The 14,701-nt window shown below is 34.5% G+C and overlaps 1 protein-coding gene across 1 annotated transcript in view; it reads right to left on the bottom strand.

Annotated features, from left to right (window-relative positions):
- Positions 1 to 14,701, bottom strand: part of LOC150110175 (uncharacterized) — a 525,668-nt gene that overhangs the window by 486,922 nt on the left and 24,045 nt on the right. The window contains exon 4 of the mRNA XM_090391921.1: positions 8,366 to 8,467. Within this exon, the coding sequence (XP_090248047.1) occupies positions 8,366 to 8,467 (102 nt within the window). The remainder of the gene's footprint in view (positions 1 to 8,365; positions 8,468 to 14,701) is intronic.

Genomic DNA, 14,701 nt, shown 5'->3' with positions numbered 1-14,701 from the left:
CTATTGATAGGTTACTGCATGATAAGTTAATAGTGAAACTAGAGTAGACAGGGTGGGGTATTAGATTAGTGCATTGGGTCAGAGATCGGCTATCTGATAGGTATCAGCAAGTTGTGTATTGGGGGGGGGGGGAAGCGATATCCAGGAAGATTAAAGTCACTAGTGATGTGCCTCAGGGGGTCTGTTTTAGGGCTATTGCTGTTTATCCAGTATGTTAATGACACTGGAAAATATTTTAATAGAGCTATTCAGTTGTTCGCAGATGATGCAAAGTTGGGACGAACTATGAAGAGTAGAGAAGATGTTGTGGGCCTTACAAAAAGACTTGAATAAATTGAGTGAATGGACATGAAAATGGGAATGTGAGTTCAATGTTGCAAAATGTAAGGTTCTAAAATTTGGGAAACAAAGATGGGATGTAGAATTAATGCTTGGTGGGGATGTATTGTTGGAAATAGAGGATATAAAAGATCTTATAGTGATGGTGGATAGGGATCTGAAATTTAGAGGATATATTGCCAAAATGAGGACAACACAACGAATTCTGGGATTGATATGGAGGACACCGACTTGTATAAATAAGGAGATACTGGTTCCATTGTATAATGGTCTGATTAGGCCACACATGGACTACTGTGCACAGATTTGGTCACCTGGTTTTCAAAATGTGGTGGAGAAGGTTCAGAAGCAATTGACCAAAATAGTTTATAATCTCTGGAATGTTGAATATGAAGAAAGGTTGAGATGCTGCAATTTGCAGTCTATTGGATAGGAGGAAGAGGGTGTGATATTATGATAGAAATGTACAAGTTGATAAGGGATTGTTACAGGATTAACATTGAAGAATTTTTCATAAAATGTTGGGAGATTCGGAGAGAACAAGATGTCATCCCTGAAAGCTCTATTTTAAGGAGGGTGTGAGCAGGTTTTTTTGCATGAAGATTTATGATCAGGAATGCATTGCCAGAGAACGTGGTGTCTGTAGAGAATTTGAATGTTTAAGGCATGGTATGATGAGCTGTGCGTATGACAATAGGGACCTCCCAGAAGTCTGTGACTCCATGGGATCTTGGCATAATAATAATAATAATCTGTACTTTTCTAGATCTTCTTTCCTTTGCACTCTCGTATTCTGTCAACTGGTAACTTTTCATATGCATTTTGTTCAAATTCATCTCAACTGTTTCTGCTTAACAAGGCTTGAGTGTCTTATAATATTTTGCTGGTTTAGTGAAACTGTTCCAGCATATAATTCCATAGGTGGTTGGCTCTCTTTTGGTTTTATCATTTTTCAATTATATATTAATCATTATTATTCATAATTGCACTTATAAACTTTAACATGTGTTCAGAAAGACATTTTTGAACTTCAAATCTGAAGTTCGAAAAATTATCATATTACCTACCTAAAGCACATTTTCTTAAACCATGTTTACTCCCAACAATTAATCAACCATGTTAATTCAAACAGCCAAAATAAGAGCTGCCAACTCTCAGGAGAAAATAGATATTTCCTATAATACAATCTTAAAATTTTCATATATACAGAATATACATAGAGCTATAACACACATTCAAACATTCTGATTATAAAATTGTGTTTTTACTAGTGACTCCGAATTATTAAATCAACTATAAATGATAGAAAAGAAGACAATCCATGACATTCTAGTGTTGCAATATTGTTTATCACTTCCTTTGTCAATCAGACTGTAATTCCACTTATATTGGGTCTACAATCAGATCAATTTATTTCAGCTTGGACAACCATTCTCAGAATTGTCATACACTGCTACTTGAATTTTTCAAAAGAAAACCTAAAAATAAAATGACCAAACCCACATGCAATAAAATGCAATCAAATTCCACAAATAGATAGAGTAAGCATTCTTAGCTTGCAAAAAAAGTCAAGAATATCACAAGCTATTGAAATAAAAACACATCACGACATTGCCGATGTCCACTGCCCTACATTATATGTGAGGTTTGGAAGCCCCCAACAGCAAAAAAATAAATAAATAAATAAATAAATAAAAAATAAAAACTCTTCAACCAATCAAAATACCCTAATGGAATTGACAAAGCCTACATAATGTACACTATGAAATTTTATTCTTTTATTCTTATAATGGCTTTCCACAAACAGCCTTACTTCATCCTGTAAATCTATATCATCCTTCATCATATATTTTTATGTTTTTGTTTCAAAGCTTTCTAAATTCTAGATTTTAATATTTCTCGTTTTAAATTTTACAAGTTTTATAGTGTATTTACTAATTATAATGAAGAGCCAAAGGCTTCAATTCGGCGACATGAACATATTTAAGTTAAGCGATATTATCCCATAGTTTCTTAGCCGAATATAGAAACTATATAAAGTTCGGCGATTCCAAGCATAAGCAAATACCTGGATAGTGCAGCAACTGACCCTTGAAGGTAGTGCAAGCTGAGGCAACTCATACAAAGGGTGGAGCAAGCTCCGATCACTATTCTTGATATTTACCTATAATGTGAACTTAACTCCTAGGAACTGTATTATTGTTCAACATTATGAGAGAAGGTTACTACCCAGACCGGTTTCAATCTTTTTTTTCGACCATCTTCAAAGGTCAGTTGCTGCACTATCCAGGTATTTGCTTATGCTTGGAATCGCCGAACTTTATGTAGTTTCTATATTTGGCATGAAACTCTTTGAGTTTCTTATTTGGCTAAGAAACGATATGGGATGTAATATCCCTTAACTTAAACAAGTCATATGTCGCCGAATTGAAGCCTTTGGCTCTTCATATATCTAATAATTTATTAGGACACCTCTCAGCAATACTCATAGAAGGGTTGTAAGTTCTGTTCGCTACAAACTTGATATTAACTAGGTCTACCTACTCACTGATGAGACCTCAATAAAGGTTGAAACCGGTCTGGGTAGTGACCTTCTCTCATAATGTAGAACAGAAATACAGCTCCTAGGAGATAAGTTCACATTATGGGTAAATAACAAGAATAGTGATTGGAGCTTGCTCCACCTTAGACATGAGTTGCCTCAGCTTGCACTACCTTCAAGGGTCAGTTGCTGCACTATCCAGGTATTTGCTTATGCTTGGAATCGCCGAACTTTATATAGTTTCTATATTCGGCATGAAACTCTTTGAGTTTCTTATTCGGCTAAGGAACAATATGGGATAATATCACTTAACTTAAAAGTGTATTTACTATTAATTACATCATTCATTACCCAATTTTTTCTCATCTTTTAATAGTATCCTATTATTTCTATGATTTAAACGCTTTTATTCATATCTCAGTTTTTAAATTTTAAAATTCAATGCAGCTTCATCTTACTATTCTATCTATCACTAATATCATATTCATTCATCAACATCTACATTCTCTTCAAGTTTCAAAGATTTTATTGCCAAAAGTACAGCAAAGGTAGACAATATTCATGGAGAGACTGAGAGCAGTTGATGATGGGGAAGAGAGACTGACTGTAAGTGAGAAAGAGGTGTATGGGGAGTTGAGAAAACTAGATGTAAATAAGGCTGTGGGACTAGATAATATATATATACCACGTATTCTGAAGGAATGTGCCAGGGAGTTGACATCTTCCTAGACATTTTTTTTTTTAATACGAGTCTTGCATTCAGTCAAGTTCCTAAGAAGTGGAAGGAGGGCAAGATTGTGCCACTTCATAAAGAAGGTGATCGAACCCAAGCATCAAACTATAGGCCTATCTGAGTGTCGGGTATTGTTAAGTTGTTGGAGAAGCTTGTGAGAACTCGGATCCAGAATTGGGTTGACAACAATGGTATCATCTTTGATGGACAGCATGGATTTGCTAAAGGGAGGTCATGTTTTAGTAATCCACTTACTTATTACAATAAGGTGACTGCTTCCGTGGACAGAGGAGAAGGATACACAGTAATATACTTAGATTTTGCAAAGGCTTTTGATAGATTACCACATGATAAGTTGATAGTGAAACTGGAGTGGATGAGGTTGGATATTAGACTGGTGCATTGGATTGGAGACTGGCTATCTGATAAGTATCAACAAGTTGTGTATGGGAGAGTGATATCCAGGAAAAGGAAAGTTATTAGTGGTGTGCCTCGGGGGGGGGTCTGTTTTAGGACCACTGCTGTTTAACTTGTATATTAATGATATCAGTGAAGATTTGGATGGAGATATTCTGTTGTTTGCAGATGATACAAAGTTGGGACGAACCATGAAGAGTAGAGAGGATGTTGTGGCCTTACAAGAAGACTTGAATAAATTGAGTGATTGGGCACAGGAATGGGGATGTTAGTTCAATGTTGCAAAATGTAAAATTTTAAAATTTGGAAAACAAAAATGGGATGCAGAATTTATGCTTGGTGAGAATATATTGTCGGAGGTTGAGGAAATAAGAGATCTGGGGGTGATAGCAGATAGGGAACTGAAATTTAGGGGACACTGACTTGTAGAAGTAGGGAGATTCTTGTTCGATTGTATAAGGCTTTGATTAGGCCACACATGGACTATTGTGCCCAGATTTGGTCACCTGGTTTTCAGAAGGACGAAGACATGTTGGAAAGGGTTCAGAGGTGACTGACTAAGTTAGTTTCTAACCTCTGGAATATCGAGTATGAGGAAAGATTAAGAAGATGCAACTTGCAGAGTCTGGGACAGGAGGAAGAGGGAGAGATATGATAGAGACCTACAAGTTAGTAAGGAGTTGTTATAGAATCAATGCTGGAGAGGTTCTACAGAAAATAGTGGAAGATCATGGGAGAACCAGAGGTCATCCCTGGGAACTGTGATGAGCTGTGGTATTTGATAAAAGGACTTCCTAAATGAGTCTTTGGGATAATAATAATATACATGATCACTTCATTAAATTTTTATTTTAATTTTTAATTAAAAAAGAGAGTTGCAGTCAAAAGACGTTCTAATCCAAGGGCACTCCATAACATAAAATGTTTACTTATCTCTTTATATCAAAGATTGCAGAGCAACACGAACCATACATTCAGAAACAATATAGAATGTTTTGAATCATTTAAATCGATAATTGTTTGTCATTAATTAAATTATTTATTCAATTTATTTTTCTGTTAGAAGCAAAAATCATCTGTGTTTTATATTTGTTTTTGTCTATTTTTTAACAAATATGAATGTAAATAATGCATTTTGTTTTATTATACGTTTAGTGGATATTAACTGTTTATTCTCATTAATACAAATATCTGATTTTTTTTTAATTGAACAATTAATAAAAAACATATGCATAGCACTATGAATGTAGCATTTTCTACGTATATTTTAATAACATGAAAATTGTTAAACCTAAAATTTATTCAGTGGGGTGGGTGGGGGGGGAATCTACTGCAAGTTGTAGAGCCTCAACAACCTTAAATTCGTACCTGGCACTAGCAAGAGGCATGATCTCTCTCTCTCTCTCATGCCTCTTGGAGAGTGTACTATCTCTTTACTTCTTTATCAATTCTTGTTTACTGTAATTTTCAATGGTCCTTCCATGAAAAAAGATGCATACCAGCAAAGTCTATTCTATTTTTTTTTTTTTCTAAAGCCCAATCTCTAACTTTTGTAGAAAGGCATTTATCCATAAAAAAAAAAGCTAAAATAATTACTGCATTAAAATAATCAGGGACTTTAAAAATGTATAGAATATCAAGTCTGTCAATTTTTTTTTTTTTTTAAATCTGGCAAATACAGCACATGTGCTATATCAAATAATCCTAGAATCATTTCAGACAAATCTGGCAAATAATTTAAGATAAATAGTGAAAATGTTTGTCTTAAATTATTATATTCATAATTAAAATAATCACTGTACTTGAAAAGAAATTGTATTCTTGTTTAGTCCTTTATCCTAGCACAAACAAATGAAATCTCCATATAAAGTGCATTCATGACTTAATTGCAGTGATTAACATTGATATCATCCTGGGTCTAGTTCTCACTGATGAGAAAGACCTCAATAAAGGTCTAAATAGACCACAGTAGAAATCCTTTCCATAACATTTTTGCATTATGAGATATTGAGGGAAGTGGTGTGACATCCACAGCCTCTATATGCAAGTAACGCTGTTGTGAAGGAACTTAACTTCATGAACAAACTTTGTTTGCTTATGTTTGGGTAAAGGAATAAAGAGTATACTGTCTCATCAAGTATAATGCACTTTATAATCCAGGAAAAAAAAAATCTTTCTACATGTAATAATTTTTTTTATTCCTATATATCTCATATAATCTTTTATTTCTATATATCTCAAAAAGCATGTGGATTTAGGTAATGATATTAAGGATATTTATTTTAACTATATTGAAATTTCTAGTCAAAATGACACTTTGTGTGGATTATCTAAACTACCACCCCCCCTTTTTTTTTTGTAAGTGCTTTAAAAGATTTTCTAGACCACTGTGTACTTACCAATACTAGCATATAATATTATTATTATTATCCCAAGACCCCATGGAGTCAAAAACTCATCTAGGTGGCACTTTTGTCATACACAAACAGCTCACCATATCGCACCTTAAACACACTCAAATTCTCTGCAGACACCACACTCTTAGGCAAGGCATTCCAACCATTCACAACTTTGCATGCAAAAAAAACCTGCTTCTCAATCCCCTGCTCACACCCTCCCTATACAGCTTCCAGGGATGTCCTCTGGTTCGTCCATGATCTCTCACCTTTTGCTGTAAAACGTCTCCAACACTGATGCTATAAAAACCCCTTACTAATTTGTAGGTCTATATCATATCACCCCCCCCCTTCCTCCTATCCACTAGACTCTGTAATTTCCATCTTATCAACCTTTCCTCATATTCGACATTCCAGAGATCAGAAACTAAACTACCTTAATAAGTCGTCTCTAGACCCTTTCTGACATCTCTTTGTTCTTTTGAAAACCTGGTGACCAAATCTGTGTACAGAAGTCCATGTGTGGCCTAATCAAAGCCTTATAACAATGGAACAAGAATCTCCTTACTTCTACAAGTCAGTGTCCTCCACGTCATTCCCGGAATTCTTTGTGCTGTCCCTCACAATTTTGGCACTGTGTCCCCTAAATTTCAGATCCTTATCCACTATCACCCCCAGATCTCTTCTTTCCTCCACCTCCAACAATATATCCCCACCAAGCATAAATTCTACATCCCATCTTTGTTTCCCAAATTTTAGAACCTTACATTTTGCAACATTGAACTCGCATCCCCCATTTCCATGCCCATTCACTCAGTCTATTCAAGTCTTCTTGTAAGGCCACAACATCTTCCCTACTCTTCATAGTTCATCTCAACTTTTGCATCACCTGCAAACAACTGAATATCCCCGTTGAAATTATTATCATACAGGTTAACCAGCAATGACCCTAAAACAGATTTCTGAGGCAACCACCAGTGACTTTCCTCTTCCTGGATATTGCTCCCTCCCATACATAATTTGCTGATACATATCAGATAGCCAGTCTCTGATCCAATGCACTAATCTAATATCCAACTGCATCTGCTCTAGTTTGACTATCAACTTATCATGAGGTAATCTATCTTCTTTTTATTTCTTTGTGAAATCTAAGTATACTACTGTGTATATCCCTCTCTTGTGTGCAAGGAAGCCATCACCTTATATAATAAGTAGATTACTAAAAGATGACCTCACTTTAGCAAATCCATGATATTCATCAAAGATAATATCATTGTTTTCAACCCACTTCTGGATCCTAGTTCTCATCAGCTTCTCCAACAAACCTTTGGCCTCATAACTATTTTATTTTATTTTTTATTAACTATTGACAGTTTTTCTGGCTACAGAAAAGTAACAAGAAAATGTGTGTACCCAACAGTATATCAAATCGAGAAGTATTACATGCTGAACCTGACCATTAGTTATCAAAATAGGAAGTTAAGTATGAGAGAAGCAGTAAACTGCTGATGCAAGCCAGCAATATGAATTCCTACTTACATGATAAAGAAAGTAGCTGTGTGAAAATTTTAGATGTAGCATTGAACCTTCCTTTGGATTAATTGTATAATCTATGTTTATAATTAACTTTTTAATTAGCTTTAAGCAGTATTTATGAAGCGAAACAATTAACACATGTTTATTACACGTTTGCTGATGCTGCACATTATCACATGTGCAGCATCAGTTTATACTAACATAAGAGTAAAAAATTCACCACAACTAAATACTTAACTCTGCTAAGGGCAAAATTTTGATTCTTTTGATGAGCTACACACAAAACTTTGCTGTTAAATGGGTTACCATCATAATTTACAAAGAAGCAGACAATATTCTTTTTTTATTTATCACAGAGTAAATACAAAACATGATACTTGAGAAAATTTCATAAAGACTTACTATTAAAAGTTCATGATCTTCCATAACATCAGCTGCCTGTTTTCTTAATGTGATAAGTTCTTCTTCAAACTGCTTTATTTTTTCTTGGATTTGACTTATTATCTGACAGAAAATTAAATAATGCAAAATTAGAATTCTTAAACAGCATACTGGAAAAGTCACCTTTAATGAAATATACAGTTGTCAGCAGCAGTGAAAATTTCCAAAACTAGTTCTTTCTTCTCAAATACTGAACTCCACAAACTACATAAAGCATGAAATAAACAACTATATTGAAATGCTATACAAAATTAAACTGAGTATGAACGTGCATAATTAGAAACTACAATTTTTGCTTTTTTAAACTATTAAACTTCATATTAATATAACATAGAACTTTTTCATTTGAGGTCGATGTAACAGAGTTCTGTGTCAAGAAGTTCTACATACAATTTTTGCATCTGTAACTTGTTTCAAGTGGATGTTTCATCAACATAGTGCATTATAACTTTCAGATAATGGCATTTAAGTCCAGCTTACCCAACAAATAGTCTCGAGTTGGAGGAAAAACAGAAGACAGGATATTTTAGCATGCACACTAAAAAACTACTTTATATTTAACATAATTTGTTTATAATGTAACCCAACAACTAAAAAAAAGTTTTTATTTCCATTAACTGATTTTTATGAAGTTCCTGACTGGAGGCAGCTACTAAAGTTTCAATAGCATTTATTTGTGAATTTTTCTTTGAAATATATTTTAAAATATTTGATTGGCTCTAAAAATGAAGCACCTGCGTGAGAGGTAATAATACCTATCACACAGCGCTTCATTTTTAGAGCTATATTTTAACTGCAAGCTTCAAACAAACATATAAATAGAAATCAACACAAACTTGATGTTAGTCTGTTTAGAATTCAATACTGAAATGATTTATCATTATCTGAGCAAGTCCATGAAGTCCAAAGACATGTTACAGGAGACCCATGCTAACTATTATTCATGCAATACTATATTTCTTCTTGAACTCCTTCACTGACAAAGCACTTTTGACCATCTTTAACAACCCATTTCAGTGATTCACTCCTCTCCAAGCAAAAACTAGTCTTCATACCATTCTAATCATGCTATTACACAATTTCCGAAGGCAATTCTTGCTCTCTAACTTCAAAGCATGCATTGAAAACTTTTTTCTGCATCTATCCTAATAAAATCCCTTTAACAACATATGTTTCTATTATATTCCCTCTTTTCTGCCTATCATTCAATTTTTATAACCCACCAATCTTCCGTATCTTCATAATGAGTAATCCATAGACCTATCGCATCATGGTCAGCCTCAGCCCCCATAAAACCCAGGTGACCAAATCTTGCACAGTAGTCTGGATGTGGCCATATCAAAGCCTTATTAAAGAAGCATAATAACTCAATATCTCTGCTTGTTAGTGTATTCTTCAACAATCAAGTATTCCTACTGAGCTATTTTGCCTACATGTTTTGCAATATATACACACTGAACTTCAACTCCCAATGCATCATTATCACCAAAAGATCCCTAACTTCATCATAGACATCATAGACAGCAGTCCAATCATATCAATGTAGTACAGAACTGTAATATTTTCTTACAAAAAGGACACAATATTTTCTACATCAGTAATCTATAAATCAAACAGCAGTGGCTAGTAAACAGACCCCAATGGCACAATGCTAGTTACCTATTTTCTCCAAGATTCTACTTTTCCATACAACAATACTTGATTTCTGTTTATCAGTTTCAACAGAGATAAACACATTTGTTTATCATCACAAATGATAAACAAATGCATTTATCATCACAAATTATGAACAAAGTAACACTGAAAACATGAATTACACAAGTGTATCAAAAGTTTTCAAGCCATTCATTACTAAGAACTATCAAATCTCCACTTTTTTATTATTTAACTAAGGGATTCCCATAACCTTTGAATTCAACATTTAGTTCTAAACTGACCAAAGCTCACTGCAGTATATAGGGGGGTTGAAAAGTTCTCATAAACACTTGGAACAAAAAAAGACATCAATAAAGGTCGAAACCGGTCTGGGTAGTGGCTCTTCCTCTTCCCTTAATGCACAGCATTATACATGTCTGCAAGGAGATGTGCTTTACATTATGGGAGATACTATGCAAGTGATGAGAACTTATACCACCTTTACCATGAGTTGCCCCAGTCCTGAAAATACTTCAGGTGCAAACTTTGTTTGCTTACACTTGGATAAAGGATTAAACCAAATATATAATTAATATTAAAGCAACTGATATAACCACAAGAAAGAACATATCTTTAAACTCTTTAACCACCATGTTTCATCAAATTTAATAATCAGTTCTTTTTCATTTGGGATATATAAGAAGACATAAAATTAATTAATTTTTGTTCTAGGTGTTTATCAGAACTTTTCTGACCCCCCCCTCCACGTATATATATATATATATATATATATATATGAAAATATCAAGAAATTACAAATGTTCTACTTCCACAGTATTATGTATATATCTGAACTAATTTCAACAAGAGATTAATCAAAACTGCTAGAAATAGTAATACTAATACTATCATTCATTAGATAACTACTTTAACTTTGGTTTTTCCATCTATCATCATCATCCTCAGATGAAGTGGGAGGAAATGTTTCAGATTTAACAGCCCAACAGGATATTTTGCAATTAATTTGTAATCAGTGACTTTCTTCCAAACTGATTTATTATTTGTCAAGTCTTCGATTTGATCAGCTTGGTATTTATCTGGATCTTTGCCCTACTATTTTTTTTTCAAAACATTTGTTTTGTTAATCTTTGATTTATCATTTTGTCTGAGTGAACATGATTTATCACATCTAAATGTAACCTGTTAGGTTTAGCTCTGCTTACACATTCTTGAAGAGTAATAATGTCAAGTTATTTGGTGATATCTTCTTTAATATAGTTCTACTATTGATAGTATCTGCTCACTTCTCTAATGTTACTTACAATTCTCAAATTTCTGGTCTCCAGTTTTTGATCGTTTCTTTTTCTTTTTTGTCTTTAAATCCATAGATTAAAAGATGTTTGAATGCTGCCTTCCATAGTTTGGTAATTTGCTCATTTCTAACCAATCCCATATAAATTTATTCAAATTATCTTCCCATCATAATAGACATGTTCTGTTATCTACTTCCACATTTAACTGACATCTTCACTGTCCTTAAACAATAACAACAACAAAAAAAAGTAATTATCTCTAGAAGTTCACTACTGAAACTGCAGTTAATTTTTTAAATGCTACTGTTTTTTTTTTCATAGCTTTTGTCTTTTTATTGTCAATTTTCATACTGAATTTGTTGCAGCAATTATTTAATTTGGCTTTTCTTTTAGTGTTTCATGGTGATCAGCATTCATTTTACACAAATTATGGACTCTACAACTGTGTTATAAATAATTATTTTAATTTCCCGACATTTCAACCTTCATATTAAGGTCATCATCTGGATTATATATATATATATATATATTCCACATTTCCTTCAGCATACTATGTGAAATGTAATTTAGCTTGTCTCTGTGTGTGTACACACACACACACACACACACACACACACACACACACACACACACACACACACACACACACACTATGTGAAATGTAATTTAGCTTGTCTCTGTGTGTGTGTGTGTGTGTGTGTGTGTGTGTGTGTGTGTGTGTGTGTGTGTGTGTGTGTGTATAAAGGGTGTCCCAAAATTCACGCAAGAAGTAATTTTGATAGAAAACACAGGTTTTTAATTAAAAATTGTAATTTCTTATTGATTCATAAAGTATACAGTATAGGGTTATGCATGGAATAGCATATCGGGTAAATGGCCTCCACGGCTTTGCTGGCACATACGCACTCTTTTGTCGAAATTTTCCATGACCATTTTGCATAAATGTGGCTGAATTTCGTTGATAAAGCGCTCAATTTCCTCCTTCAAGGCGTGGGTGGTCGTGGGCTTGTTGGCATAAACCTTAGACTTCAAAAAACCCCAAAGAAAAAAGTCCAATGGCGTTAAGTCACATGATCTGGGCGGCCAATTCTGATCACCAAAACGGGAAATTACACGACCAGGAAATGACTCATGCAGTAATTGAATTGTTTCTCGGGCTGTATGGCATGTGGCACCGTCTTGTTGAAACCACATGTCGTCCACATCCATATCTTGCAATTTAGGCACAAAAAACTGGATTATCATGTTGTAATAGCGAGCACCATTAACTGTTATTGCCTTACCAGCCACATTTTCGAGGAAGAATGGACCGATGATGCCTCCAGTCCAAAATCTGCACCAAACAATGACACGTTGTGGATGCATTTGTTTCTCAACAATCACTCGTGAATTTTCTGAACCCCAAATGTGACAATTTTGTCAATTAACAAAGCCATCAAGATGAAAATGAGCCTCATCGCTGAAGATGATTTTGTTCGAAAAATAAGCATCCACTTGTTGTTCCATAATCCATTCAACGAACTCTCTTCGCTGTGTGTGGTCAGTAGGCTTCAGTTCTTGAGTCAATTGAACTTTGTAAGCATAAAGATGCAAATCTTTCGTGAGAATATGCTGTAGAGAGCTTCTCAAAATGCCCAATTCAAGACCACGGTGCTGAATTGATGTTCCTGGACTCTCAGCAACACTCTCACGAACTGCTTCGATGTTTTCTGTTGAACGACTTGTTGAAGGACGGCCAGAGTGTATAAGATCACTAATTGATCCAGTTTCCTTGAATTTTTTAATTAATGTTTTCACAGTTGATGAAGTTAAATCACTATTCTGACCATATTTTGTATGAAAATTGCGAACTGTAGCTGCCAAACCTTCATTATTTTTAAAATATTGCTCAACAATGAAAATGCGTTGTTCTTTCGTGTAGCACTCCATTTTTAATAACCCTGAACTGTCAGCTGTCACGCTGTCTTTTTTTTCTCATTGGCAACACTTTACCGCACAAATGGCGCTAAATTTAAATCTTGCGTGAATTTTGGGACAGCCTGTACACACACACACACACACACACACACACACACACAGAGAGAGAGAGAGAGAGAGAGAGAAGCTAAATTACATTTCACATAGTATGCTGAAGAGACAATGATTTGATCATCAGTTATTCTACTGGCCTGACTTCTAGTGAAAATAAAAATAAAAATTACAATAAATAAATGAAATAATTATTAATTTTATGGCTATTTAGCCTATTTTTATAATGTCATCATGGGCTTTTTACACAGTTTTAGGGAATTAGTGAAGTTTACATAGATAAATTCGATAAACATAGAAAATACCGACATATCTTTATAGGATGTTGCTGGCTGTCTTCTTATTCAATGGCATTCTGGCATGTCGTGATATATACATTCATCTCCTGTTTGACGGGAGTATGATTGAAAGGAAGGGATTTTGGAAAAGGTGGAGGTAGAGCAGTGTGGGAGAATTATTGGTGAGATAAGGGATATGTGAATCTTTTTTGAAAAACCCAGGTTTTTTATAATTATTATTATTGAGGGTGGGCAAAGAATGCTTTGGGAGGGGGGGGTGAAAATAGAAACATTTGGAGAAGGGGAAGGATATGATGGGATAGGTTCACACCCTGTTACTCCCATCCCTGAACCTATATGGAAGTTCTGTAATGAGTTTCTTTTCAAGAAACTTATTACAAGACTTTCATTCCTTTTGCTGGATAATATCAAGAATTACCAACCTGCTAAGGCCTCATGACAACCGAGTTGCCTTCAAACTAATAAAGACTGTTTGCAATATGTTACGGTCACCAAAAGACAAGATTGCTTTCTACAAGCACCCTGGAGTTTACAAAATCCCGTGTTCTTATGGATTGAATTACATAGGATAAACTTCTAGAAGTTTAGAAATAAGACAAAAGGAGCACATCGGAGATGTAAACAACAACAGAGAAGACAATTCTGGTTTAGCTTTCCATTTTTACAACAAAAACCACAATACTGAATGGTATAAAAGTACTATGCCATACATAGAAGACGACTACACCCTCTGCTCAATAAAAGAATCTGCAGTAGTGATCTGCTCAAGAGGTAGCCTCGACAGAAACCATGGGATGATCCTTGGTGACATCTGGAAATCACTCATAAGATCACTCAGCACATCAGAGTTCAACTTCACAGCCAATTATAGGACACACCTACTTAACAATGACTGACCAACTGCTAACATACACGCTACATGCATTTCGTGTAACGGTTCATATGAAATTGATATTTTTCATCCTTTGGTTATATATTAGTTGTAATTCAAGCTTGTTTTTGTTCTTTAAGCTGTTTTGTAT

This window comes from Typopeltis vanoorti, chromosome 1, assembly GCF_054136105.1.
Source record: "Typopeltis vanoorti isolate ZY-2024b chromosome 1, IOZ_Tvanoo_1.0, whole genome shotgun sequence".
NCBI lineage: Eukaryota > Metazoa > Arthropoda > Arachnida > Uropygi > Thelyphonidae > Typopeltis > Typopeltis vanoorti.
This window is presented reverse-complemented; position numbering and strand designations above follow the sequence as displayed.